At 37.6% G+C, this 27,997-nt stretch overlaps 1 protein-coding gene across 1 annotated transcript in view; it reads right to left on the bottom strand.

Moving 5' to 3' along the window:
- Sec23a (SEC23 homolog A, COPII coat complex component) overlaps positions 1–25,765 on the bottom strand; it is a 64,176-nt gene extending 38,411 nt beyond the window's left edge. The window contains exons 1-8 of the mRNA XM_003471907.5: positions 25,579–25,765; positions 20,808–21,049; positions 19,206–19,263; positions 18,649–18,735; positions 17,190–17,426; positions 8,256–8,335; positions 7,435–7,579; positions 1,438–1,596 (exon numbers count right to left, since the gene is read on the bottom strand). Coding sequence (XP_003471955.1) covers positions 1,438–1,596; positions 7,435–7,579; positions 8,256–8,335; positions 17,190–17,426; positions 18,649–18,735; positions 19,206–19,263; positions 20,808–21,028 — 987 coding nt within the window. The 5' untranslated portion in view covers positions 21,029–21,049; positions 25,579–25,765. The remainder of the gene's footprint in view (positions 1–1,437; positions 1,597–7,434; positions 7,580–8,255; positions 8,336–17,189; positions 17,427–18,648; positions 18,736–19,205; positions 19,264–20,807; positions 21,050–25,578) is intronic.
- Positions 25,766–27,997: the final 2,232 nt, after the last annotated feature.

Raw genomic sequence — 27,997 nt, forward strand, 5'->3', positions numbered from 1 at the left:
AATATGTTATTCTCCTGTTCTTTTACTTAAAAGCCATTTTTTCTAAATAAACCCCCAAGTGAAAGAAAATTTAAATAGCATGGTGAATATCTTGTTCTTCATATATAAATACATAGATCAGCAACACATAACTTCTTCCTGGTTATATTCATGTTCAAGTAACAAAAATATCCAAAAACAGAGGCATTACCATAAGTAGTAAGATAACCAAATGTGAAGCTTTTTTGGCAGCTCTAACCAAGAAAAATCCCATGCTCAAAGAGGACATTAGTTGGCAGGAAAGAAAGCATTCACTAACTGTAATAAAAATTGTCTGTCATTAACTACTTTTTTTTCTAGTGGTACTGGAGATTGGACCCAGGCATTCACACATATTAAAAAGCACTCTACCACTGAGCTACAGCCCTAGCCCTTTTTTGTTATTTTTATTTTTTACAAGTTCTTACTAAACTTCCCAGGCTGGTATGCCTCAGCCTCTTGAATAGCTGGGGTTACAGATGTGCACCACCATACCTAGTTATATTTTTTAAAATAACTACTAAAACAGTGTAACATAGGGAAAAGGAAAAAAAGAATAGAAGAAAAAAATGGAAATGAAGGCTTTTTAAATAAGGAGGGGATGATGGGTTGGAGGGAAAGGAAAGGGGGAAAAGGAAGAGTCAAATTCCCTATGATGAGCCTGGCTTGGTGACACATGCCTGGAATCTCAGCGCTCAGAAGCCTGAAGCAGGAGGATTAATGAACATTCAAGGCCAGCCTAGGCCACACAGTGAGTTCAAGGTCAGCCTAAACTATATAGTGAGACCCTGTCTCAAAAAACAAAATAATAAAACAAACCAAAATTCCCTATGATGAATGTGATCATTACATATATCAAAAGTATACCAATAAAATTAAGTTAAAAAATTATAATACAGCATAACTGAACTAAAACTGTACACTCCAAAAGAATATTTTTACCAGGGACATCACAAGTAGAACCAATATGGAAGACACGTCATTAGTGAAATAGACTTTCACAAGCCCTCAAAAGTGCAGTTAGAAGACAGCACAACTCACAAGGAAAATGATGAACTGCTCAAACTATAAGCAGTGACAATACTACAGGAAACATACTGCCTCCTGAGGCAGCTGAACAGAAAACAAAAGAAACGCTTCCTGAGGAGAAAGACATTCTGTAACTTTAGTATTTCAAAAGGCACCAAAAGTTTCTCTCAGGAGTAATCTTTAAAGGCATAACTACTGGAACCTATCAAGTTTTTAAATATTTCAAACTGAAAATGTTTGACAATGTGAAAAATATTTCTCCAATACTGAATAGCAATTACAGTCTCACACTGCATGATACTAGGAGGTAGAGAAATAATTTGCATTCTTCTTTAATCAAATGAATACCTGATTTCTAGTATGGTAAAAAGGTTTTAAAGTCAAAATTACCTTAGTTCCCTTTTTTACATATTTGGCATTGTCTTTGTCAATGTCATGCCATGATCTTATAGGTGTCTTCAGTTCGTCTCCAACCACCATGCCAGGTCCCTGGGTAGCAGGACCACCAATGAACATCATGATACGAGCACCAGTGTTGGGGAAAGTACACTGTTGGAAAAAAGTAATTCATCAAAAGTAATTAGAGGGAAACAAAAAACATATGGTTATATCTTTCTGGCATATTATTTTTAGAAAAGAGGAAGGGATATATTTCTAATAAATAAAATAATCAAACGTTTACAATGATGTTTAAAAACAAGGTGTCCGTGCAATTTTAAATCCCTAAGTAGTACTGCATTCTTGATTTTTAAATAATCCATACACCTAATCCCTACAAACAAGAACCTTTCTCCAGCTTTTCTAGTTCTGGATAGAAGTAAAGAGAGGGAAAAAGGCATCTTCTGTTTGGCATTGTTCTCTCTCTCCTTCTCTCTCTCTCTCTCTCTCTCTCTCTCTCTCTCTCTCTCTCTCAGGGGACAGTGCTCAGGAGCAAACTAAAGACCTCAGGCATGCTGGCAACTGCTCTATCACCAAGATATAGCCTTGCCTATTTATTCTTGTTTTCCTTCTGTGTTTAAAGTGTCAGCATGACATACTCATCTAAAGCTCATACACTGAGTACTCCAATCTATTTCTCCTTCCTCCCATGCCAAGGAAATGAAAGAAAAGGTATTGTTTAAAACATAAGTAAAGCCGCTGACCAACTCTGAGACTGGATTTTGTATCCTAGCTGGAACCAGGCACCAACTCCAAGGCCATCCTGTGTTCTGTTTCCCCTTGGCACCAGAGGCACCCACTGATTGACCTGACGGTGGACAATGCTGACTCTGGGACAGAAGCTAAGCCTCAGAACCAGCCACTCAAGGGAGCAATAACACACCTGGCCTGCAGCACACTAGCCCCCAGAGAAGCCCACAGCCAGCCTAAAAACACAAGCACAGCTTGGTGTTACTTCAAAAGTGACTACTCTATGGGAGGCTAGAGTTGGAGAAGAAACACAGACAAACACTGCCACATTGCCAGAGTGGGTTTATTGAAGCTCATTTGGGGAAGGGGTTAAAACTAAGTCATTGAACAACTACACCCAAGGAGGTTCCAGTGTCACTCTCCCACGTGACTGGGAAAGACACAGCCAAGAAGACACAGCCATGAAGAAGGTGCAGGCTAGACACAGACATACAGGACATGAATGTCAGGTGGAAAAGGACACCGCCCCAGCCTCTGTGGTAAGAAATCAGGCCCAAGAGGGGGCTGGACCTGAAACTGCTGGCGGCAAGTCTAGCAGTCTACTTAGACACCCAGCCCCACTGCGGCTTGCACCCAACAGGAACCAGCGATCCAAGTGCCTTCCCATTCACCAAGTGAGCAGGGTCCAACCGGGCTGGGACAGTTGCCAATGCCTGCAGTGCAAACAGGGCCTCTAAAGCAAGGGGCACCTCACAGCCTCATGGGCTGTAAAGTTCAGCAGAGAAAAGCATGACTTGTTGGATTCCAAGACTGCTGATTCTAGGGAGAAACCACTCATTCAAAAATACAGGAGATTTTTTTTAACTCAATTTTTTTCTTTGTTTTTTCCATCACCGGTTTTTTGAAGTGAAGGAATGGCCTATTAGTATTGCTGCTGGTACTGCTATTGCCAAAGTTGGCACAGTTGATGCTATTAATTAGCTTTTTCTGTAAGCCAATATCTGGATTGCCTATAATCCCAGTACTTGGGAGGCTGAAGCAGGAGGATCACTGCTGGTTCAGGGCTAGCCTATGTAGTAAGTTCAAAACATCTCCCAGAAAAACTAAAAAATAAAATTCATATGGAACCAGAAGATAGAAGAGTAAAAGCAATCCTGTGTATTAAGGGCAGGCGAGAAGGTATGACAATTCCAGATACAGTTATATCACAAAGCTACACTGATAAAAACAGCATGGGACTAGCAGAAAAACAGACATGTGGATCAATGGAATGGAGCAAAGGATCTAGAAGCACATCCAGCTATCTGATCTTTAACAAAGAGGCCAAAAGCACATAGGAGAAAATATAGCAGTACCTTGGTTCACAAATGCTTTTGTTTGCAAACAAGTTGGTTCACAAATAGAACCTTTGGCACAATTTTGTTTCTGTTTTCAAACTCTGCATTGAACAACCAACAAGACCATGGCCATCTTCTTTACACAAACATAAACATAGGACAAATTAAGTTTATTAACCAAGGTACCACAGTACAGTTTCCTTAATAAGAAATGCAGGGCACACTGGCCATCTGCATGCAGAAGATCTAACCTAGACCCATATATTCCCAGGTGCATAAGTAAAAGTCAAAATGGATCAAAGAGCCAAATGCTAAAACAGAAACATTTAATATCCTAGAAGATAAAATAGGTAAAACTCTTGGAGACATTAGGTGGAGGTAAGGACTTTCTGAACTGAACCCCAGTTACACAATAATCAATACATGGGATCATATCTCCACAGAAAAGCAAACCACCAACAAAGTGAAAACCTACTGAATGAGAAAATATTTTTGCCAGATATTCCTCAGGTAGAAAACAAATATCTACAATATATAAAGAATCAAAAAAATTAGACCTCCCCAAAACAAAAGACCCAATCAAAAAATAGGCAACTGAAATGAACAGACATTTCTTAGAAAAAGCAGTACAAATAACCAATAAATATATATTTTTTAAAGATGTTCAACATCTCTAGCCATTAGGGAAATGCAAATTAAAGAACACCAAGATTCCATCTTACTCCAGAAAGAATGGCTAGCACTTAGAAGTCAACCAATAACAAATGCTGACGAGGCTGTGAGGAAAAAGGATCCCTTCTAAATTGTTGTTGGGAATATAAACTAGCACAACCACTATAGAAATAAGTATGGAGATTCCACAAAAAACTAAAATTAGAAATTCCATTTGATCCAGCTACTTTTCTGCTAGGTATCCTTCCAAAAGAGTTAAAGACATCATATTACAACCGTACATGGATACCCATGTCTACAGTAGCACAATTCATAATAGCTAACTCTTGAAGGCAGTCTGTATGTCCATTAACATGAATGTATAAATAACATGTAGTATTTATACACAATGGATTATTACTCTAGGATAAGCCTGAAGTATCTGTAGGAAAACAGACACAGCCTGAGACCACAGTGTTAAGTGAAATAAACCAGATGCACAAGTTTAAATACTGCAAGGTTTCTTTTATACGAGAAACCTAAAATATAAATACAGACTACATAAAAAATAGACAACAGTAAGTAAGGAGATAGATCTTTCAGAAATAGGAAGGAAACAGAGATAGAGGAAAGGGGGAAGGGAATACACAATGGGATGAAAAAAGAACTGAGACACATTATACACATGTACCAACTCCCCACAAGGAATGTGATCACTAGATACTACATACATGTACTAATAAAAAATAAAAACTGAAAAAGTAAGTAACATTTAAAGATAAGAAAGCATACTATCAGTAGACTGGAAATATTGAGGAATTCAAAAAGACTATATTAGATGAGCAAAAAGGAATATATATTACTTATATATGTTATATAAATTCCAGAAATTCAAATTAAGCTAGATCTTCTCAAGGGAATATATGAAAAGCTCCACATTCAGAATTTTTTTTAAAAAATGGTCCAACAAAGATGCAGTATATATCTGTACTCTAGATATAATCACTGATGACAGATTTTGCCATCAGAAATTCCTGTAACCTGATCTGTGGAAAGTATGTCATCTGCCTGGAGAAGGTTTTTTAGCACAGAAATTATAAACTGAGAGATACAGACGAGTACATGTTACAGCAGATTTCAAAACAAACACCAATGTTAGAGTTTATAGCTAGATGTCCCCCTAAAGCCTCATGCAGTTGGAAGGTGACTGGGTCTAATGACATTACAGGTGATTTGCTATTAACAGGCTAGGTCTGACTGGAGGAGGCAGTAGCTGTGGGCACGACCCAGAAGGTTACACCCCCCTTCCCGGCTCTGCCTTTGTCTCCTCTGCTTCAGGGACACCAGGAGAGAATCAGCTTTCCCCTGCCCAGGCCCTTCTACTATGCTACTTCTGCCCTAGACCCAGCCAACTATGGACTGAAACCTCTACAAAACACGTGCCAAAATATACCTCTTCTCCCCTAAATTGTGGGTATCAGGCATTATTACATCCCAGAGACTAAGAAAAATGAAAACTCTCAAGACCTTCTGAAATGAAAGGCATTGGGGAAAAAACCATAGCTAAGCTAAACAGCACATATGAAGACTGAGTTAGAGAAAAAGAAAATAAAACTAAGGAAACACCCAGGCATAGGAACAAAGAAGAAAACTATGAGGAAAAAAAATAGAAATATATAAAGATATGGATATCTAACAATAATCTAATGAATATCAAATTTAAAAGACAAAAAAAGTGAAGCTGGAGAATTACAGAAATTTTCAAATTGAAAGGACTTACAAAAACCAAACATAACTGCTGAAAAAATAAACCTGAACACAGTCTAAAGAAATTACAGAACCCTATAATTATAAAGAGAACGTTCTAAAAATGTCTAATAAGAAAAATGAGTTTCATAAAAAAAAAAAACAAGTCTACATCAAATTATCATCAATAAGCTGCTATATGTTAGAATACTAGAGAGAAGTACCTCAAACTTCTAAGTGATTCTTTTGAACTTAGGCTTCCACAGTCACCCAACCACCAATAAAGTGAAAAAGAACACTTAAAAACAGTTTGGGGCTTGTAAGAACTCAGAAAATTTATAAAAAAAGGACAACTAAGCACAACCCAAGGGAAATGAGCAAGTCTAGAAAAACAAATGCAAAGGTATCCTTAAACTTTGATACATGAGATTCTTATTAGCAAAACTTCAATGACAATGGATTATATTTCCATCTCTATGTATTATTCCACAATATTTATATAATCACATTAAAGTGCTTTGTATTTATAAATTCCATAAGCAGTTATCAGACAAAATAAACTATATTTTTTAAGCTACATTATGGGTTTGGAACAGAATATAAATTATATAAACTGATAATTTTAATATCATATGACTAACAAATCTAGGGATTAACAATGAAAATTATCTTTTTTTCATTTTTAAATTCTTTTATGTTGTCTTTATAAGGTATATTTATCACTCTATAACTTTCTTAAGCTACTTTAATAAGCAATATGCTTCACTCTAGTTATCAGAGGTAATAATTATATAAATATTAAACAACAGTGAAGAACAAGAACAGGCCAGGTGTGATGGTACACACCAGAAATCCCAGAACTTAGGGTGCTGAGGCAGGAGGATTGCTGCAAGTTCAAGGCTAGCTTGAACTATATAATGAGTTCAAGGCTAGCCTGAACTCGTAAGGCCCTGCCTCAAAAAACAAATTGAAACAATGAAGGACAAGAACAAATAAAAGGACAACAACAGGCACTTTCACAAAACTAAAACACAAATTACATACAAACTTCAAATTTTCTACAGGTTAATAAAAAAAAAAGTACTTCCTCGAGTATGTGAGCCACTCTAGAAAATTAATCAAACTTGAAGAGGGGATCATGGGAATCTCCAGTTTATAACTGATCAGTCAGAAGCAGAGGTGACAACTGGCATCTGAATTAGGGGCCAATATCATGGAAGTGAACCCTTAGTCTGTGATACCTTATGTTATTTCTATATAGATGATACCCAAATTGAAATGAATTATAGCACATTCAGCTGGCACCCATTGCAGTACTGCTTGTTTAGTGTATGGGTTAACACCCACACACATATGACCTGACTTTTGTCACTACATTGATTATTGACTGAGAGACTAAAAAGAGTAAGAAGAAAAAGAATTCTGATTTGATATTTTTCTTTGTCCTTGGGATTACACACATGCATACACATATGCACACATGCACACACAAATTTACATTCCAAAATAAATCGATCATCACTACCTCTAGTAGTCCTACAGCTATGGACAGGGCCACTCCCGAGGAACGCAAAGGTCTCTTTCCCTGGGGTACAGGCCAAGGGTCTCGCTGAAGTTCTCCCAGAAGATCTGTGAGATTCATGTCTATTTTCTGTACTGGCTGTAAGAATCTGCAAAACAAAAAATCATTTGTAAATGTGCGTGACACTTTAAGAAACAACGAAAAACACTTTGAATACACAGCAAACTTACGGTTTTCTAACTTTCATACACCTTGGAATCAGCTGGAATGTTTGCTTTAAAATGCCCATGAGGCCCAGTTTCCGAAGTTCATTTCAGCAGATCTGGGTGCAGCCACGACCCTGCATTGCAATCTAGTCGGCAGGCAAGACTGATGCTACACGGCCAGGAACCACACTTAGACACAACTCTTATGAACAAGACACTCAAACCAAGTGCTAACTTGGGATTTCATCTTCTATCTACTCATCTAGTGAGCTTTAAAATTACTGAAACAATTATGAGAAGACTATCTCTGATTAGATTAGAAAGTTAAGATAATAAGATATCTTTAAGATTGAGATGATAAAATGAAAACCTTTTTGTTTGATGCCTCGAAACCACAAAAATTAAGTTTTTATGAACTCAAACAAAAAATCAGGGATATAGCAAAACTAAACATATTACAATGATGAAAAGCAAACCATTTCAGAGACATGATTGTGCCTAAACCCTTTAAAAAGTATACTAATGTAATACAACTATGCTCCAAAAAACATTTAATATATATTACTACTAAATGTCTATGTTCAAGGGCAAATTTTGTTTGCCATAATTGACTATTACCTGTTGGAAGGAGGTGGCTGCTGTACCTGAGGACCACGCGTTGCTTGAGTAACTGGTACTTTGGAAAGCCCCAGCATTTCCTGAAAAGAGATTATTTATGTGACATTGAGCCAATTATTTCTATAAAGATTTACCACATGCAAGGTGTTATGCTATAAAGCGGGTACCCAAAAATAAAGAACGCAAGCTCTCTCTGAAACCAAAGAGCCCAGCTGAAGAAACTTTAAGAAAATAATAATGTGACTTCCAGAAGAACATGGTGGATAGCTAACAGCAGCTACAGAAGCTCTCTGAGATACTCAGCTTAGAATCCAGGAATCGTACAGTGTGAGGAGTCCTAAGCAAGGGGAGATATATCCTGCCGACCCAGGAATGAACTAAGCTGAGAGAAACCAACTGGAAATGCAATCTCGGTGCTATAACTGGAACAGATAAAATCTCAGCACCGAAGCTGGAACCCACGTGATTTGAATTTCCTGCTGCCGCGGCTGCATCCAAATCTGCACAACAGGGAGGGAGATGCACGAAAGCTCTGAGAGCGGGAATCGGCAAATGGAGTTGAGAGCAGGACTGGTGGGGAGCCATGCATCAACCTGCGGTGAGTGAGAGAAACGGGGACCCTTCCATAGACTAGGAGGCTCCAAAAGAGGACATTCTGGGACCCGGCAGACTAGGAGGAATAGGATGTTGCAGTGACTTTTAGTCACATATTCCCCTCTCAAGTGGGACTGGTGCAGAGCACTTGGCCTGGGTGACGCTGCAGACCCAGTAGGCTAGCCCAAACCAGGTCCCAAAGCCTGGCAGTGCACCCTAGCAGTAAAGCCTTCAATAGGTTGACTTGGAGGGGCGGGCCCAGCAGAGGCTGCCCAGGTCTGCATCTCCCTAGTACACTGCAGTGGGCAGGAACACCTAGCCAGCACAATTCAAACAAACTGTAACAGACAAAGAAAAAAACTGGGCCTCCTATATATGCTTGTATGGAAGGAACAAAAAGTATGGGAAGAGGGAGCAACAAGAAAGGGTCCTCAGTCCCCAATCCTGACAACACTGATCCAGGAAAGGTAAATGCAAAGGAGAATGAGGACAGAAAACATGCAATATCAGACACGGCACCAATAGACATAAAGCAATATCTCCAGAGCCTCATAGATGAGTTCAAAAGTGAAGTATTTACAAAATAAAGCAAGATATAAGTAGAATAGTTAGAGAAATGCTAAGCACCACCCAAGAAAAAACAGATGGTGGAATGGAAAAACAGAAAAAAAGGAGAGAATTGTTTGATGGAGAAAATAGAGAAAAATAGAATACGTGAAGCAGGTTCAAAGAGATTACCAAGGAAACTAAAAACTCTTATCGAAAGCTGGCATAACAGCTTGAAAGAAACTAAGGATAGATTATCTGAATTGGAGGGCAGATTTGTAATGTGGGAGCATGAAATGAAAAACTTCTTAAAAATAACAAGAAAACAAACAGCAATAATACAAAGGCTAGAAGATGATAAGAGGATCTATAACTTAAGAATTAAGAACATAAAAGAAGAAGTAGGGACACAAATGAACTACAAAAGCTATTCACAGAAATAATCTAGGAGAATTTCCCTAATTTAGCAAAAGGTAAAGATACTCAGATATATGAGGTATACAGGACCCCAGCCACCTACAACCCAAACAGAGCTACACCAGGCATATAATAATCAAAATTCCAGAAATCCAATATAAGAACAGAATATTAAAAGCCATCAGAGACAAGAAATAGATCACTTACAAGGGAACACCCATCAGAATTACAAGAGACTTCTCGGCACAAACCATCAAATCACAAAGAGCGTGGGGGGAAATAATTCAAGCTTTGAAAGATAATAACCTCCAGCCAAGATTGATATATCCTGCACAACTATCCCTGGAAATTGATGGAAAAACAAGGTGCTTCCAGGATAAAGAGGAACTAGGGGAATTTGCAACCACCAATTCAACTCTACAGAGAATACTGCAGGATATTCTAAAAAAGAAAAATACAAAGATTCCAGAAATAGTGGCAGAGAGGCCACAATGAATGGAGCAGAGAACAAAATGAAGAAGACAAACTGACAACTAATGACAGAAAAATAGCTCAACAGAAATGAGGCAGAGAAAATTGGATGGTAGGAACAGCTATTTTGGAGAAAATAACGTCATAATAGGTAATACTGATTTAATTCATCTTGTTTGAAGTCCCATTAGGCTTTTGTTCTTCTGTCTCCATAGGTCTTAACATGCTGTATCTTACTGGATTTTATTATATAAGATAGTATAAACAAAAACTTTTATAGACAAGGAGATTATACAGAAACCATTGTTCATTTTCTGTTAGTTGATTCTAAATACCCTGTAATACTGTCATTCTCTTGAATGGTTTTACTTTGTTTTGATATATTTGATGCTACAGTATATGAAGTTATACGCAAAGATTTCAAGGAAAGAGATAATATGGTAACTACTTTTATGTCGGGATTATCTTGTGGTGAAACACTATTCTGCTTAAATGGTTATGTTTTGATCTGCACTGTTTTGTTGTTATGCTCTCTTTTATCTCCATCTCCATTTTATTATTAACTTTTTTATCTTTTTAATTAAGGGAAAAAAATTAAAAATAGCAGGATATATTATAGTAATCCACTTTGATGATTTCCTATTAACTTGATTTGAAACCCTAGATTGCTCTCACCATCTTGTTTTGACTGATTTTCCTCTATTCTGCTTTGCTTGATAGTACCAAGTTCGAAAGTATAGGCAACAACTGTGAAGACAATAAGATTCATTATGACGCCCATTCTGGTTGACTATTATCTTCTTTTGAAGTCCTCTAATGTCTCCAAAGTTTTGGTTTTATTCTTTACTGTTTTGTCCAATTTTATTATAACTGATGATATAGGCAATTCTTTTTAAGATAGCAAGAGGCAGTATGGTAACCATTGTTGATCACCTTGTATTTTGTTTTTACATTATCTATTATGTACATCCTTTTGATTTGACTGACTCTGTTCTGTTCTGTCACATTTGGTTTTACTTTCTTCAAAAAAAAGTAGTAAGAACTGTAGGAGTAATAAAACCCAAAATGTGTAATTGTCGTTGTACAAAAGAGAGGAAAAGAAAGTGCCCTAAAGAATATAACTGCATTATATTTAAGTGTATAAGATAGATAACCATATTACTGAGTTTTGTTGGATCATTGAACAGAACTGTTTGCAGTCTGTTTGAAAGTCCACTTTAAATGCTTTAATTTTGTAATTTGAACAACTATTTCTAAGATGACAATATGTAATCTATTAACTAGTGATTTCCTACTGTTTATTTTTTCTGAAATTCTGTAAAACTTGTACACTTTTTTCTTTTTTCCTTAAATAAAATTAAAAATAATAATAATAATGTGGTTAAAATAATCAACATAAGAGATCAAAGTACAAGGTGTTACGTGAGTGAAAAGGGAGAATGATATCTCAGAATACTTTATTTCTAGTTAGTAGTCAAAATACATTGTTCCTTAAAAAATAGATCGTTCCTTTTTATAAAAGGGAAAGAGACAGAGAAAGTAGAGAGAGAAGGGAGAGAAAGGAGATACAAGAATTAAATGTGCTAATTACATGTACCATCTCCCCATGATAAATGCAACCATCATGTACTACAAAAGTACTAGAAAAAATAAAATTTTAAAAAAATAAAACAAAGGAACAGACTGAAAGACTTCAAATAATGTGTTTAGTGAAACTCTTGGATCAACTATCTTTACATAACCATCTTTATGTACTGCAAACATGGAATAATAAAATTTTATAAAATTTAAACAAAAGCAAAATCAGTTATTCTGTAACTTAAATGCCCATACTCCTTTTGTTCATCAAAACCTTTCAGCAACTCTATTTTTAAACACGTTTTATGTGTGAACGATATGTGGTGAAAAAATCGTCTCTGCCCTCATAGAAATTAAAATCTGCAAAAAAAGCAACAAATCAAATCATCAGATAAGTGAGTGTAAACTTGCAATTGTAATAAATGCTATGAAGGAAAAATAAGCCAGGCATGGTGGCACATACCTTTAATCCCAGCATAGTAGAGGAGAGGAGGCTGAGGCAGGAGGATCATCATGAGTTAGAGGCCAGGCTGGACTGCATAGTGAGTTCAAGACTAGCCTAAACTACAGTTAGCTGGTAGCTCAAAACATCAAAAGCAAATAATAAAAAAGAAGAATGAAGGAGAGATGAAGGGACAGTCATAAGGTATATATACCTTGTAAATATAAATGACTTAATTTTCTAACTTAATGTCTAACCAAACTGAGTTTTGTTTTCAAGTGTATGCAAAATCCCTCTCTAGACACAAAAATACTGATTTACTAAAGTTTTCACAATGCTTAGTCAAGAAGCAATAAAGTAGAGAATATAAAGCAATCATTTCTTCAAAGACAAAAAAAATTTTCAATTAATCCTGCAGTGTGTCCTATACTGCTATCAGGAACAGCAACAAGCAACTTTTTACTAAGGACCTACTATGCATCAGATTCTGAGCTAAACTCTTTATATACAGTATTTACACAAAAAAAATTGTAAGTCATTTCATAATTTCTACCTTACAAATAACAGCTGACAGAAAAACTAATTTGTCCAAGGTTTTACAACCAGTAACAAAGCAATTTTTTATTAGTGCATATCTGCAATACACAGCGATCACCTGCATTGCGGGGACTAAAAATAAGTACATAACATATTTTAGTTATTTTTACATTCCCTTCCCTCCTCTATCTCATCTCTTGATCAATCTCCCATTTATAAAAATTCTACCTCCCTGTTTCCTATTATCTTTTATCTTTGATTTATTTATATTTTGAGTTTCCCATTTAAGAATAAACATCTAACTAGCATGTGTCTGATTTATTTCATTTGACATGACAGTCTCAAGGTACATCCATTTTCCTGCAAATGATGCAAATTTATCCTTCTTTGTAACTCAGTACTACACCACTGCATATAAATCTAACATTTTCATTATCCATTTATCGATTCACAGGCCATTTTTGAGACTGAGCTATTATGATTTGTGCTGCTATCGACATGGGAATGTATGTATCGCTGAAATATGACATCTTAAACTCATTCAGGAAGATACCTAGAAGGTAAATAGTTGGATAGAGTGGAATTTCTGGTTTTTGAGGAAACTGCATGCTGACTTCCACAGTGGCTACACCAATTACATCATCATCAACAATGCAGAAGAGTTCCTTTCTCCCTGCAGTCTTGCCAGCACATTATTATTTGACTTCTTGATGATAATAAGATGGAATCTCAGCATTGTTTCAGCTTCTCTTCTCTTAATAATAGGAGATGTTGAGCATTTTTCCACCTATTTATTGGCCATTTGTACTTCTGAGAATTACCTATTCATTTCAGTTACCCACTGTTTGATTTTATTTTAGAGGGTCTAATTTTTTTTAGTTTTTTATGTATTCTAGTTTTCTGTTAAAGGAATAGCTGGCAATTTTTTTTCCTACTCTGTAGGTTGTCTTTTCAAGCTGTTGGCTGTTTCCTTTGCTGTCAGAAATTTTTCAATGATATGATTCCATTTGTTGACTCTTCATGTTATTTCTTATGCAACTGGGGTTCTGTTTAGAAAATTCTTGCCTACACCTACGTCTTCAAAATGTTTTACCTATTTTATTTTCCCACAGGCTCATCTTTTTAGACTGTTTCTGTTGTAACATTTAGATATTTGATCAATTTTTATTTTTAGTACATGGTGAAAGATAAGGGTCTAGATTCAATCTGCAGGTGGGTAGCCAGCTTTCCTGGTACTATTTATTAAAAGGACTATCTTTCCTCCAGCAAATGTTTCCGTCCCCTATGTCGAAGATCAAAGTGCTGAAAGGGCCATTTCTATATCCTCTATCCTACTCCACTGATTCATGTGTTTCTGCCAATAACCATGCTGTTTTTAATCAGTGTAGTTTTGTAATATAACTTTATATCTGGGATTGCAATGCCAACACTTTTGCTCATTACTCAGGATTGTGTTTGCCATTCTGGGTCTCTTCTGCTTCCATATGAATTTTAGGACTGATTTCTGTATAGTTCTGTGAGAAGCACTGCTGGTATATTACTTGAGAGAGCATTAAAACTGTGTATTGGTTTTGGAAGGATAGCCACTTTGACAATACTAGTTCTGCTCCTCCAGGAACAGGGACCATCTCTCCATTTTCTTATGTTCTCTTTAACTTTTCAAGGATAATATAGTTTATATTGAAGAATTCTTTCACTTCCTTGATTAGGTTAACACTTAAGTAATTTTTCTTGTTGCTACTGGGAATGGTATTGTTTTCTTAATTTCTCAGTTAGTTCATTTTTGCTGTACAGGAATGCTTTGATTTTTGTCTGATTTTTGTATACTGCTACATTGCTGAATTTGGTTGCTGATCCAAGATAGAAATTTTGGATCTTCTGCACAAAGGATCATCTCATGTGCAAATTAATTTCACTTCCTTTTTTCATATCCCTTTTATTCATTCTCTTTCTTGATTGTCCTAATATTTTCAGTACAATATTAAACAAGAATGATGATAGTGGACATCCTTGTCTTGTTTCTGATTTTTGAGAGAACGTTTCAGTTTTTCCCCACTTAATATGCTGTTGACTGTTGTTTTCCATACGTAGCTTTTACCAAACTCAGAAAAGGTCTTTATTTATTTTCTTCAGGGTTTTTAACATGAATGGATGTTGGATTTTGTCAAAAGCTTTTTTTCTGCATCTATCAACAGGATCATGTACTTTTTGTCCTTCTTTCTGTTTATGTAATTTCTTCATTTGTGTATGCTAAACTATCCTTGCATCCCCTAGATTTAATACTTGATCACGATGTGTGACATTGTTGTTGACTTGTTGCCAGTCTTTTTGAAGATATCTGCCCCTGTGTTCATTAAAGAGATTGGCCTATAATTTTCTTCTTTTAGTTGAATCCTTGTCTGGTTTTAGAATCAGAGTAATGCTAGCTTCCAGGAATAACTTTGGGAGTACTCTTTCACTTTCAATTTCATTAAAGAGTTTGAGGATTATTGGCATTACATCTTTCCTTAAAGTGTGTCGAATTCAGCAGTGAACCCATCACACACTGGGCTTTTCTTAGTTTTTTATTATTACCTCAATTTCATTGCCTGTTACAAGACTGTTCATTTTCCCCTTTTTTTTACTTACTTTGCTTGCTTGATGTATCCATCCTACCTGACTTTTTGGCTTTGTTGGTTTGGTTGACTCTATCCAGAATATTCTTGTTTTCTTCCCTTGGTTTTCTGAAATGAGGTCTCTCTACATGGTCCATGCTGGCTTATGTAGCCCAGGCTGATCGTGAACTCATGGCACTCCTCCTGCCTCAATCTTCCAAAAGCTGGGATCGTAAGCATGTGCCACCACACCCAGCTCTCAAGGACACTCTTTAAAGAATGCCTACCATGTCTTCTAAAATTTTATCCTATTCATTTCGCTCTTAACTCACTCCTTTAGTCTCTTCTTCCTTCTGTGTGAAACACACTCAAATGTTGCTCCTAAAATAAATACCTTCTACTTGGTACCAGTTCAAATTCCTACAGTCTCCCTTTTTGATCTTCAATGATAAAACTCTCAAAAGAATAAACACTAGCTTTCTCTACTTCCTCAAATCTTATTCATTATTCATTTATTATTCATTATCTTCCTTATCTAAACCTCTTCTAGAATTCTTCTAGAATGTTCTAGAAATTCTTCTAGAATGTTCTTAATTACTTACAGCACTACTACATTAGTCTGTCAAGCTTCAAATTATAGCCATCCTCAAAAATCTTCTCTTTTCTTTCCTATTTTGGGCTACCCAGGTGCCTCCAATTTTTGGTTTCGTATCTACGTGTTTTATATCAGACTTATTCATCATATTCTAGGGTGACAACTGTCAACTGGATGCTGGGTGAGAATACAGAAACCTTCTTCAAAATACTTATAACAACATTGCCCTGTCAGCAACTGCCCAAAATGTATACACACTCACTTACTCTCTTATAGGCTATAAAAGTCTCTAGGGAAAAAACTTTTTTGCTTTTTGTTTTTCATTTTTGTTTTGGTTTGGTTTTGGTTTTTTGAGACAGGGTCTTACTTCGTAGTTTAAGCTAGCCTTGAATTTACTTTGTGGCCCATGCTGGCACCAAACTCATAGTGATTCTCCTGCCTCAACCTCCCAAGTGCTGGGATTACAGATATGTGCCACCACACCCAACTAAAAAACAGTATTTTTAAAAACTGTCCCAGATGATCCTATTATGCCACAAATGACTCCCTTGTTCTGGAAGAAAAAAAACTTACAGGTTTCCCCAATGATAAATGTCATTAAAAATAAGATTTTCATATATTAATAATTCTCATGTCTCAAAATATTTCCCCTTGCCAAACACTAAAACTGTTCATTTCCTAAATGAGATGTCAAGAAGCAAAAGCTAATACATACTGCATGGGTGCTCTATCTTGGCCTTCAGCATGACTTCTGTAAGCCCTCCAAGGTCCAGTAAAAAAAATTTTTTTTCTTTGTCTTTTTGAGATAGGGTCTTGCTATGCAGTTCAGGCTGGCCTTGAGCTCACTGTGTATCCTAGGCTGGTCTCGAACTTGCAACGATTCTCCTGCCTCAGCCTCCCGAGTGCTGGGATTATTATAGGTGTGAGCCAACACATCCAACTTAGTTTCACTTTAAATTTTAAAAATACAGTTAAAAGTACTGGTCTTCAATCTTATGTATGAATTCAAGGCACACAAAAGGAAACAAAGGTCAACAATAAATTAAAAACTTTTGTTACAATATATCATTCATAACTTTTCTATTTTCTAGAAATACGCATCTAGAAGGCATTTATGAACATAAAGGTGATGTTCACAGGTAAAAAAACTAAGTATTTACCTGCAGTTGTTTGGCAGACAGATCTTTTGTTCCTCTGAAGACGTAACTTTTTGAAATGCCTTCGCATCCAAGTTCATGAACCTGCACCATTCTCCCAAAAGTAATAAGTCCAACCAAAGCCGTAGGTGGTAAGAGACTTAATGACATCTGCATGGACTCCTTCAGGGCTTGTAAGTCCTCATCTTCCATGCAAGTATCAACCACATAGAGGAATATCAAAGGCAACTGAGGACCACGCTTAAAAAAAAAAAATTTGCAGTAAGAAAATAAGGGTTTTTTTTAAGGTACTAACACTTTAGCATAATACTTAAAAGTCAGAGACTAATTGAACAATACATACAATAGAATCCTAATACATGTATAAGACAAAATTCAGAAACGAAATAGGTTACTCAGAGGAACACAGACTGGGATGATAGCAAGTAATGCAAAAAAAGCAACTTAACATTTGAATTGTTTGATTGACTTTGCAGGCCTAAAGCCAGAGGTCTGAGCATCTATTTATAGAATAACAATAAGCAACCTAGCAACTATGGGGATTTCCTTCTGTCTTGTTTCTGAAATCCAATATTGTTTTCACTGCTTAGTTTTGTTCCATTTTGTTGTCTTGCTTTAGTCCCTTTAAAATGAACAAGTTTTTAAAAATGAAATGGGTTATATGTACTATCATGGAGAGATATTTAACATAAAAAAAATTAGATTTAAAAGCGTGATGTACAAGTGCCAGGTGTGATCGTGCATTCCTGTAATTTCAGCACTCAGGAGGCTGAGGCACGAGGATCACTGTGAGTTCAAGGCCAGCCTAGGCTACACAGTGAATTCAAGGCCACCCTGACCTCCACAGCAAACTCCTAGCTCAAAAATACAAAAAAAGATGGCAATCACAAAGTGTAAAAACAAAGTAAAATAATTTTATATAATTTTCTAAATTTGAATTGGATTTTTAGAGACTTCAGAAACTAGCTAGGATGGTTTCTGGTTCACGTGAATCACAACTCTATTTTCTCCATGACATTTGTGAAGAATGTTAATATTTTCACACTTAGATATATAAACAACTCTGTGTGCAGTTGCTCAGAGAGGGAAGAAAACAATTTTCCCAAATCATATAGTGGGAAATATTTTCATTAATTAGACCTGAGGATACATAGCAGATTCTAAAACCTTATTGGGTACCTGTGACCAGACTTTCCAACTACAAAACAAGATTGATACTTTAACACTTATCAATCTACTCATTGTAGAAATCACACCACCCTATCCAATATCTGGCTAACATCAAATAACTACAACAAAGAAATTACCTACTCAAACTGGCCTAATAGTTCTTCCCTTTGAAAGGTTCCATCAGTTCAATGTGTGATGACCCCTATTAATTCACCTCAATTTAACAAATATTTTAGTGTAAACCACTGACTAAATATTTAACTTTCTTAAATATTTGCTCTTTTGTGCTTACCAGAACTACATATTCAATGCTAGAAAACTGAGGTAAAAGTTCAGCAGGTTGATTCAGTTCAGATATCCCAGCATAAGTAGGTGGAAACTACAGAAAGAAAAACATAAAAATTTTTAAAAAATTCATTTGCCAAAAAGCGCAACTGACAATTGAACTCAGGGCCTCACACTTGCCAGGCAGTACTGCACCACTGCATTAAATCCTCGGCAAGCAATAAGTTTGTTGTTGTTGTTGTTGTTGGTGGTCTTTTCGAGACGGGGTCTCGCTATGCAGTTCAGGCTGGCCTTGAGCTCACTTTGTAGCTTAGGCTGGCCTTGAACTCACAACGATCCTCCTGCCTCAGCCTCCCAAATTCTGGGATTACAGGTGTGAGCCACCATACCGGGCTAAGCAATAAGTTTTTAAACTGAAAATAATTACTTCTAGATTGTCAAAGTATTAAGAAAGATAATTTTACTGCATGAATGTTAATTATTTTATCTTTATTTTTAATATGTATCTTTCTGTATGACTAATATTATAGTATTAACATTTGCACTGGAGGAGGAGATAGTTACCTGATTCCTTTGATAACAGAAGTTGCAAGCCCACAGTTTTGCTCGGTAATCCACTTGACTGTAAGACAAAATGAAGTAGTTTATGTTTCAATTCAATCTCATAAGGATCATAATTTCAATAAAATTATCTTCTAAAATGTGAACACAATTTTAAAAATGCAAGAAATATATATATATGAACACAAACTGATAGTCAAAGTGATCTTCTAAAGTTAATGTATTTTTTGGTTTTACCAATATCTAATTCATACGTTTAACATATACAAATTCACCTCAACAGTGAATACAAAACAATATATACCAAAATTAACAGTAAAATTGAGGAAATTATAGGTGTTTCTTCACATGACTTTAGCAACATCTACATACAGACCTAGAACACATTTATTCAGTGCAAAAATGTATCTGAACTGGGTAAGAGGGGCATGTCTACAATCCCAACTACTCTAGAGGTCTGGCAGGAGCATCATGTCAATCCAGGAGTTTGAGACCACCATGAACAACATGACAAGATGTTGTCTCAAAAAAAAAAATTTTAGATGTTGGTGATACAGCAGTAAACAAGAGAGAAAAAGTCCCTGCTTTCATAAAGTTTACATTTTAGAAAATACAGGCAGATGTGTACACACAGGAAACACTTTTAATAATAAAGATTAAAGAAAACAAAGGATGTGAGACTGTGTATGGACAGCTACTTTGAAGAAAAGCCATCTTGGTAGAGAAATGAAGTATGACTTGCATGAAAAGGAACCAGTCGTAGGAAAATCTCAAGGCAGAGCAATCCAGGAAGAATGCATACCTCCTGCACAAGCTCCAAGGTAGGAATAGGCTGGTATCTTCAAGGATCAAAAAGAGGAAAAGGTATTATGTAGATGAAAATAAGGAAGACAGGTTACACAAGACAAAGGCAGAAATATATACAGAGGCTGGATTTCATGGGGCTTTATAAGTCTCGATAAGGGGTGTGGATTTTTCATTGCAAGTATAAAATGCAAGTACAAAATTTTAATAATCTGATAAAAGTATGGCTTCTAAGTAAAGAATAGACTGCTGAAAGGCAAAAATGAAAATAGGAATCCAGTTAGAAAAATAGTGATACTACCCAAGAAAAACACAGTGGTATTTACAAGTAGGCTATACAAGCAGAGATGGAATATAACACAGAGAACCTATAAAGTTCTTGAGGCCTAATTCACTTTGCTACTGAATCAGGGAGAGGGAGAGAAGGAGGAATAAAAATAACTCCTAAAATTTTAGTTTAATCTATAGGAAATCTTAACATTTTTTTTCAAACCCCATTGCCTCTTAACTATAACTACTAATGACCAAAGATGGGTTGATATACAACTAGCACCGGTACCCGAAAAACACTGATAGAATCTAGTGCCCTTTATGGTGACTTTTATATTCAGTTTTGTATTATAGCTCACAACTTGGATGATCCTAAAACTTTAGAGATCTTTGGATTTTTTTTTTTTTTACTATTTTAATTCGAAAAATAAACTTGAACAAAACCAAAGCATCTCTATATGAATAAGCAAGGAAGAAACTACATTTTTGAACCGGTTCACCCCTTGAGTTTTGTCCCGGTATGCTAATTACCATAATGGATTCAAAACTGCACGGCAGGTCGTCCTACTGCACAGAACAGGTTCATATTGAATGGGAGGTAAATCAGGTCTCTCTTTTAGTGGTGTGAACAGGGCTGCCACTGGAACAACCATTCTGGTGGCTTCCAATCGACTTGAGGGCCAAACATTCCAACTAAACCGGACGCCATCTCGTTCTTCATTTTGTTGAATGAATTCCAAATAGGTTGTCATTGTAGAGCTTGATTCTTACTTCTACAACAAAATCAGAAGACATTTTAAAATCCAGCATCCTCTCAAGATTTAAATTAAGTTTTCCCAAAGTCAATAATGCTAACACATTATAAATCATGATCAACTCAAAATATTTTCTCAGAAAGCAAATAGCAAGCAACCATAACTCTACTTATAATGAATTAAGTAATAGCTCATTTGCCAAAATGCTTATTAGACCAAATGAGAGGTATTTTAGTTTCTTTATTTACTTTTTCAAAGTATGGCAAAAAAATAGCAAATGTTCGTATGTATTTTACTTAAAAGCATATAGGGAAAAAAGTGGGCAGAAGTGGTAAAATCTAAGTCTCTGTTTTTTAATAGGTTTTTTGTGACAAGGGTCTTACTTGTCTCAAAACACTATGTAGCCCAGGATGGCCTCAAATTCACAGTTACACTCCTGCCTCAGCTTCTCCAGTGCTGGAATTTCAGGAATGCATCAGCATACCAACACAAACCTAGATTTTATGCTTTCAATATCAGTTTTGTAAGCTACATTCTTTCAAAACAGATATCAAAATCATAAAATTCCAAAATTTACATGGTTTCTATCCAAAAATGGTAAGTTCCCATAAACTTTCTATAAGAAACTATTTAGTGGCACATAACAAAAACTTGATATATATATGTATATATATATATGACAAACAATTTTTTACTGTGCAAATGTAGGATGTTTGGGACACAATAAACAACATGCTTATTACATGGTATTCCCTGTGCTGTACCTATCATATAACCTCTTCTGCAGAAATACAGGAAAATGTTTACATTCTAACTTAAGGGGAGTATTTTAAACTCTTAAGTGGAGATATATTATTCAATATAGTAATTTAAATTTACCATCAGACAAAGAGAGGGCCACTCTGGGAAGGGTCTACCAGCAAAGGACAGCTCTCTATGATGTCTGTTTTGCCACCTAAGTACCTTTCTGTCTTCTCGCCCCAGACTACAACAAGGGCAATCATGGAAGGAGGCTGAAAAACCCCAAAATATAGGAGAATAAAGATTTCACGTGCTATGCAGCAGCAATGAAGGGCACCAAGTTAGAAGAACCGAAGAATTATGAACCTCAGGGGTCAGAAAAACCTTTATGGATATTAAACTTGAAAAACAAAGTGAGACAAGAAACTAAGGAGCCAGACATGGTGCAGTCTAATCCCAGCATTCAGGAGGCTGAGGCAGGAGGAACACCATGAATTCAAAGCCAGCCTGGGCTACCTGGTGAGTTCAAGGCCAACCTATACTACAAAGCAGGATGCTGTCTCAGAAAAGGAAAGAAAGAAAAGAGTTTCAAAAAATTTAAATAAAACAATTTTAATTTTAAAAATCTTTTAAACAGACTTTGATAATGCAAATTATAGTAAAAGAAGCTTAACAATCTAAGCATTTTAAGTAGCTAAGAACTTTACATTATTTTATTTTCTTTAAAAGAAATACAAAAAACATTAAAGAAAAATTGGTTTATTTCTCTCATGCCAGGATCTTGACAACAACTACAGAATATTACATTAATCACATGAGTGTGTATATTTCACAAATATATAATGGATAGAGGAAAATTCTCAGATAAGACTATAGTATAAATACGGGAGTGTGAGGTTTTTTTTTTTATGTGACTGTTGAACGACAATGATAAAACAGAGATCTGGTCCCAGCTACAGGGGACACTAAGTTAGGAGAACTCCAAGTTGGAGGTTGACTTGGGCACTTAGTGAGACCCTGTCTCCAAAAAAAAAAAAAAAAACTGAGGATGTAACCAGTATGAAGGTCCTGGGTTCAGTGTTCAGTATCAATAACAACAACCTCCTTCAGAGAGGAAAAAAATCTAGTTTTACCAAACAGTTTCCATTTGTTGCCAGAAATAAAATTTGAGCTTGCAAGCAAACATTTATAGCTTTTACTTGTATCCATACCATGAGCTTAATACCTTCCTAATATGTACAGATTTTTGTGATTAGAGCAGTGATTGAATTAATGTGGTTTTTTTGACATTGAATATTGAAACTTGAGCATTAGGAAGACACACAGTACTCCGTGAAGTAGTATCTCCCAAACGGTCAATTTACAATCCTACAATATCATATATTTGAACCATTCAAAGTGGAGCACAATCAATGGGTTTTAATATGAGTTCAAAAAATTCACTTCTACCCAGGTGTAGTGGCACATGCCTGTAATCCTAGCACTCAAGAGGCTGAGACAGGAAGATCACTGTGAGTTTGAGGCCAGCCTGGACTACAAAGTGAGTGCAAGGCCAGCATGAACTGTATAGTGAAACCCTGTCTTGAAAAGACAAAAAAAAAAAGAGAAACATTACAGATTCCACATTGGAATTAATCTTTAATTTCTTTAATAAAACTAATGGAATTCAGTATGATATCAAACAAGAATATGCATAATTATCCGAAAAAACTATTTTAAAATCTATTCTCGGGGCTGGGGATTTAGCTCAGTGGCATAAGTGCCTGCCTGGCAAACGCAAGGCTCTTCTTTTTCCAACTATGTATCTGTAAAAAGTCAAATTTCCTTCATACAGCATATTTCAATAGACTACAAAAGTAGTCATGAAAACCTATCTTCTATTAAAATGCTTTTTTCCCTTACATCCTCAAATATGTAATATTGAAGAGTATAAAGGGATCCTGTGAACCAGCGTTAAGATGACTAGGGAAACTCACTGTAGGATTCTGAGTAGGAAGATATTGATATGCAGTCAACAGTGTGATTTAAGTTTCTACAACAAATAGCAGGCTGGATTACAATTCCACATTCTTACTTTTTATTAAGCCAGTGTCACTGAGTGATATTAGAGTACAGTTCTCTTCTTCATATTTTTTTCCCTCAATCATTCTGCTCTAATATCATATCCTATTTGCTTAGTAAATCACATGCATTATGTTCCTTACAATCTCAGTTCCCAGCAACAATCTGATGAAAGACCCAGCCCTTTTATTTTTTCTTTTCTTTACTGGTCCAATTACATAGTCATCCACATCCCTTGACTTCCCTCACCTTTCAAAAGTAGGAATTGCACAATCAAAATCACTAATTCAAGTCCAAAAGTCCTTCTGTAAACTAGCTTGACAGGGCCTGGTATTTAGCTCAGTGGGGCAGGTGCCTTCCTGGCAAACACAAGGTTGTAAGTTCAATCCCTGGTACAAAAAAAAAAAAAAAAAAAACTAACTTTACATAAAATGTCATTATCTGACAAGCACTCTATCCCCTAAAAATAACATGATTATGTAAAAACATAAATCCAAATAAATATTCACGCTATATTAGAATGTACACTTAACAAGTTGATCCTTTTTTTAAAAAGGTGATACAAAACATAAAAAGAAATGCTCCGTTTTCAGTACAACTTAAATTGTACTGAAATTTTAATAAAATCCATTTCAAAACACTTGCTTAGAGTATTTTAAAAGGAATTCCCTAAAAGAGTTTTTCACTATTCTAATTTTAGCCCTCTTATACATACTTAACTGAAAAACATACAAAATTGCAAGAAATTTTGTGATTTTGTGGAATTCTTTCCAATCACATGTATTTGTTGCTAGACAGTTAAGTGTGCCTCTCCTACTGGGTTGTACTTTCCTCAATGCGGTAGACTAATGGGCAGCTTTGTGATTTGGAAAAACAGTCTCCTCTCCCTAATCCTCATTTTTCTCATCAGTAAAATGAAGAATTTGGCCTAAAAAACCACAAGGTCCCATCTAACTCTCTAACATTCCTGTCAACTTCAAGTAGATGGTTTGCTGAAATGATGGCAATTATATTACTGGAGGGGAAAGACAGTTTTAACTTGCACTTATATTTAAATCGAAAACGTTTTGAAATGAACTGGGCTAATTACCTGTGGCTTTTGTGGGGTAGAGGTTAAGGAGGCTCACATGAGAACGTGAGTTCACCCTCTCATTTCCAGGGATACATGTGGATTCACCATAACTTCTGTTCCCTTTCCTTTCCCAAGAAGGGAGAAAGCTCTACTAGCACAACGGGAGCCCAATGCTACAGGGCTGGTCCGGTCTGAAAACCGAACTGGATCAGTACCCAAGGCCAAGGCATTCGCTGTACCTGGCACTTTCCCCTTCACCTCTTTAACTCCCAAGGCCGAACGACGGCGACGAAGTCAGCGCGGTTCAAAGTCTGGGAGCTGGGGCAAGGAGTGAAGCGAGCAGAGCCGGCGCCCAGCGCGCGGGGACGGGCGGGCCGGGCCGGGCCGGGCCGGAGGCTGCGTCTCCGGGAGGCGGTGGGCGCTGGGCCCGCCGCGCCGGCTGCCACTTTCCAGCCGGAGCAGGGGACAAACATGGGCGCCCGGCCGGCCAACAGACGGCGGGCGAGGCGGGTTGACGAGCTCCGAGCCGTCCTTGTCCCTCCTCCGCCGGCAGAGCAGACCCAGGACCACCGCGCTCCGGCCCGCAGGCCGCCGCCGCCGCCCGCCCGGTCTTCCCGTTGGGCGCCGCGGCACGGGGCAGCGGTGAACAGGCGGCCGGGAAGTCGGCCCTTACCAGAGGCCCTCCTGCAAGACCCGCGCCGGTCTCAGCCTCCGCCGGCCGAAGTCCGTCCTCTCCGCCGAGCTGGAGCAGCCGTGGCAGTGCAATCCGGGCCCGCGCCGCCCCGCCCCCCGGCCTCGGCGAGGACTTCGGCCAGGCAGACTGGGCTGGTGCGGCCTCTGCCACGTCAAAGGGAGGCGAGGGGCGGTGCTGTGGAGACAAAGGGCGGGGCTGAGGGGAGGTCAGGGGCGGGGCCACGGAGAAGAGTGACACAGCCGAGAGACAGGGCGGGACCTCGGGAAGGAGATGGGCGGGACCTGGAGGAGGGGAGGGGCGGACAGGGGGACAGAGGCGGGGCCACGGAGAAGAGTGACGTACCAGGGTGATGGGGCGGGGCCTCGGAGAAGAAGGGGGCGGGGCCGCGAGACGCGAGGGCGTAGGGTTAGGGGAGCTAGTGACAGGTTTTAAAATTAAAGTATGAGACGGGGGAGCGGCCGTGGGAACTAGATGGAAAGAAGGGGACTGGAGACCACCACTGAGCCCAAAGGGATGGAACAAATGAACCTCCGTGGCGGGGCGGCGAGGCGGTCGCAGCTGGCCCGCAAGACTTGTGCAAAACTTGTGCAGCTGTGCTGAGATGCCCAGAGCCATGCGCCGGGATCCCAGGACACTGGGAGGCTGAAGCAGGAGCCCAGCCTACACAGTTTAGCGACTTGGCGAGACTCTGTCTCAAAATACATTTTAAAAGTACTGGAGAGGTATCTAAGTACAAAGGTCCCAAATTCAATCCTTTACATTGCAGAGAGAAATGGAGGCGTCCTCTAGAACAAGTAGGCCCTGGCTGAGTCCTAAAACCACAGACTACATATCTGGAAAAAACATAGAAGTTACTGCTTTCTTCAACGCAAGAAATATTTACAGAACACCTGCTGTACCAGAGAGCAGTTTGAGATGCTAGTAACATGATACAAGCCAAATAAACCTAAGGCTCAGCTGGCAAGAAGAAGTTATAAAATAATCTCTCTTTCCCCCACCACCTCTGCCACCCCATTGTCACCTCCCTCTCATCCTCCACACAAAAAAATATAACCTTTCACTGATAATTCTGGTTGTAAGTTTGCTGCTTCTCTTTCCAAGAAAAGATCGAAGGAAAATGGGACTTTAACAGATTGAAAAAACAATCAGTTTCATGGTCTCAACAGATTAGAAAAGCACTCAATTTCATGGTCTTGGCAATATTTCATCTTTCAGTGAGAAGCTGCTCACAGGATTAATTCCAGGTATTATCATACCTCAAATCCTACAAAAGTTATCCCAGCATTATTTTATGGACATGGAAGAGTAAGAGTTTGCTTGTCAAATTTAAAACCTTAAAGAACGAATTAAAATCAGAAACAAAAATTTAGTGAGTGCAGTCCTGCAAAACAAATAGGTGCAGGGAGTTGCCTTAAGGAGGACTGGACTACATTTAAACAGCAATTGGCAATGTTTTAAAGGTAGAATAAGGACATTCCTAAAAAGAAGGAGAAAGACAAAGAGAAGGAGAGAGACAAAGGAGAAGAGGAAGAGGAGGAAGAGAAGAAGGAGGAAAGAAAGGAGGAGGAGGAGAACACAAGACAAAGAGAAGAAGAGGGAGGGTAGGAAGAGGAGAGGTAGGGTAAACAGGCATGTGTCTTAGTCTATTCAGAATTCTATAACAAAATAAACAGGGTAACTTATGCATAACAAAAATTTACTTCCCATAGTCCTGCAGGAGCAAGATGTCAAATATTTAAATGTCTGAAGACCTTCTATCTGTGTCCTTGGAGGGTAGAAGGAGCAAGCTTTCTGTCTAGGGTCCCCTTATCTACATTGCTCTGGTCTGAATATTTGTGGTTTCCAAGAATTTATATGATGAAATTCTAACCCACAACAAGTTGGTGTAAAGCAGCTGGAGCTGGGGCTGGGGTATAGCCCAATGGTAATGTCTTGATTACTTTTCTCTCATTGTTGAGACAAAATACCTGACGCCCAAAGTGAAGCAAGGGAAGATTTATTTCTTACAATTTAGAGGTTTCAGTCTGTACTCAGCTGGCTCTAAAGCAGGATGGCATGCCGGGGAAGCCATTCACAAACAGCAAGAGTGAGCAAAGCAAAAGAGGAAACACACATCTTCTTCCCACCCTTAGACGGTATATTGGCTCCACCCCTGGGTGGGTTCAGCACTCCTTATCACCAATCCCAATGCTAAACAACAAACCAATCACAAACACTAGATTCAGCCACATCTATGATTGCATGAGGCTTGCAGGGGAGCATCCAAATACAAACCATAATAGGTAGAATGCTTACTTAACGTGCATTGAAGAAAAAAGGAAAGAAGAGATGAGGCCTTTAGAGCGTAAATAGGTAAAATATTAAGAAAAAGAATGGGGTTACCTAAAATGATACAACA

The sequence above is a fragment of the Cavia porcellus genome, unplaced genomic scaffold, assembly GCF_034190915.1.
Source record: "Cavia porcellus strain 051 isolate PalLab524CR breed Dunkin Hartley unplaced genomic scaffold, mCavPor4.1 scaffold_1, whole genome shotgun sequence".
Classification (NCBI taxonomy): Eukaryota; Metazoa; Chordata; class Mammalia; order Rodentia; family Caviidae; genus Cavia; species Cavia porcellus.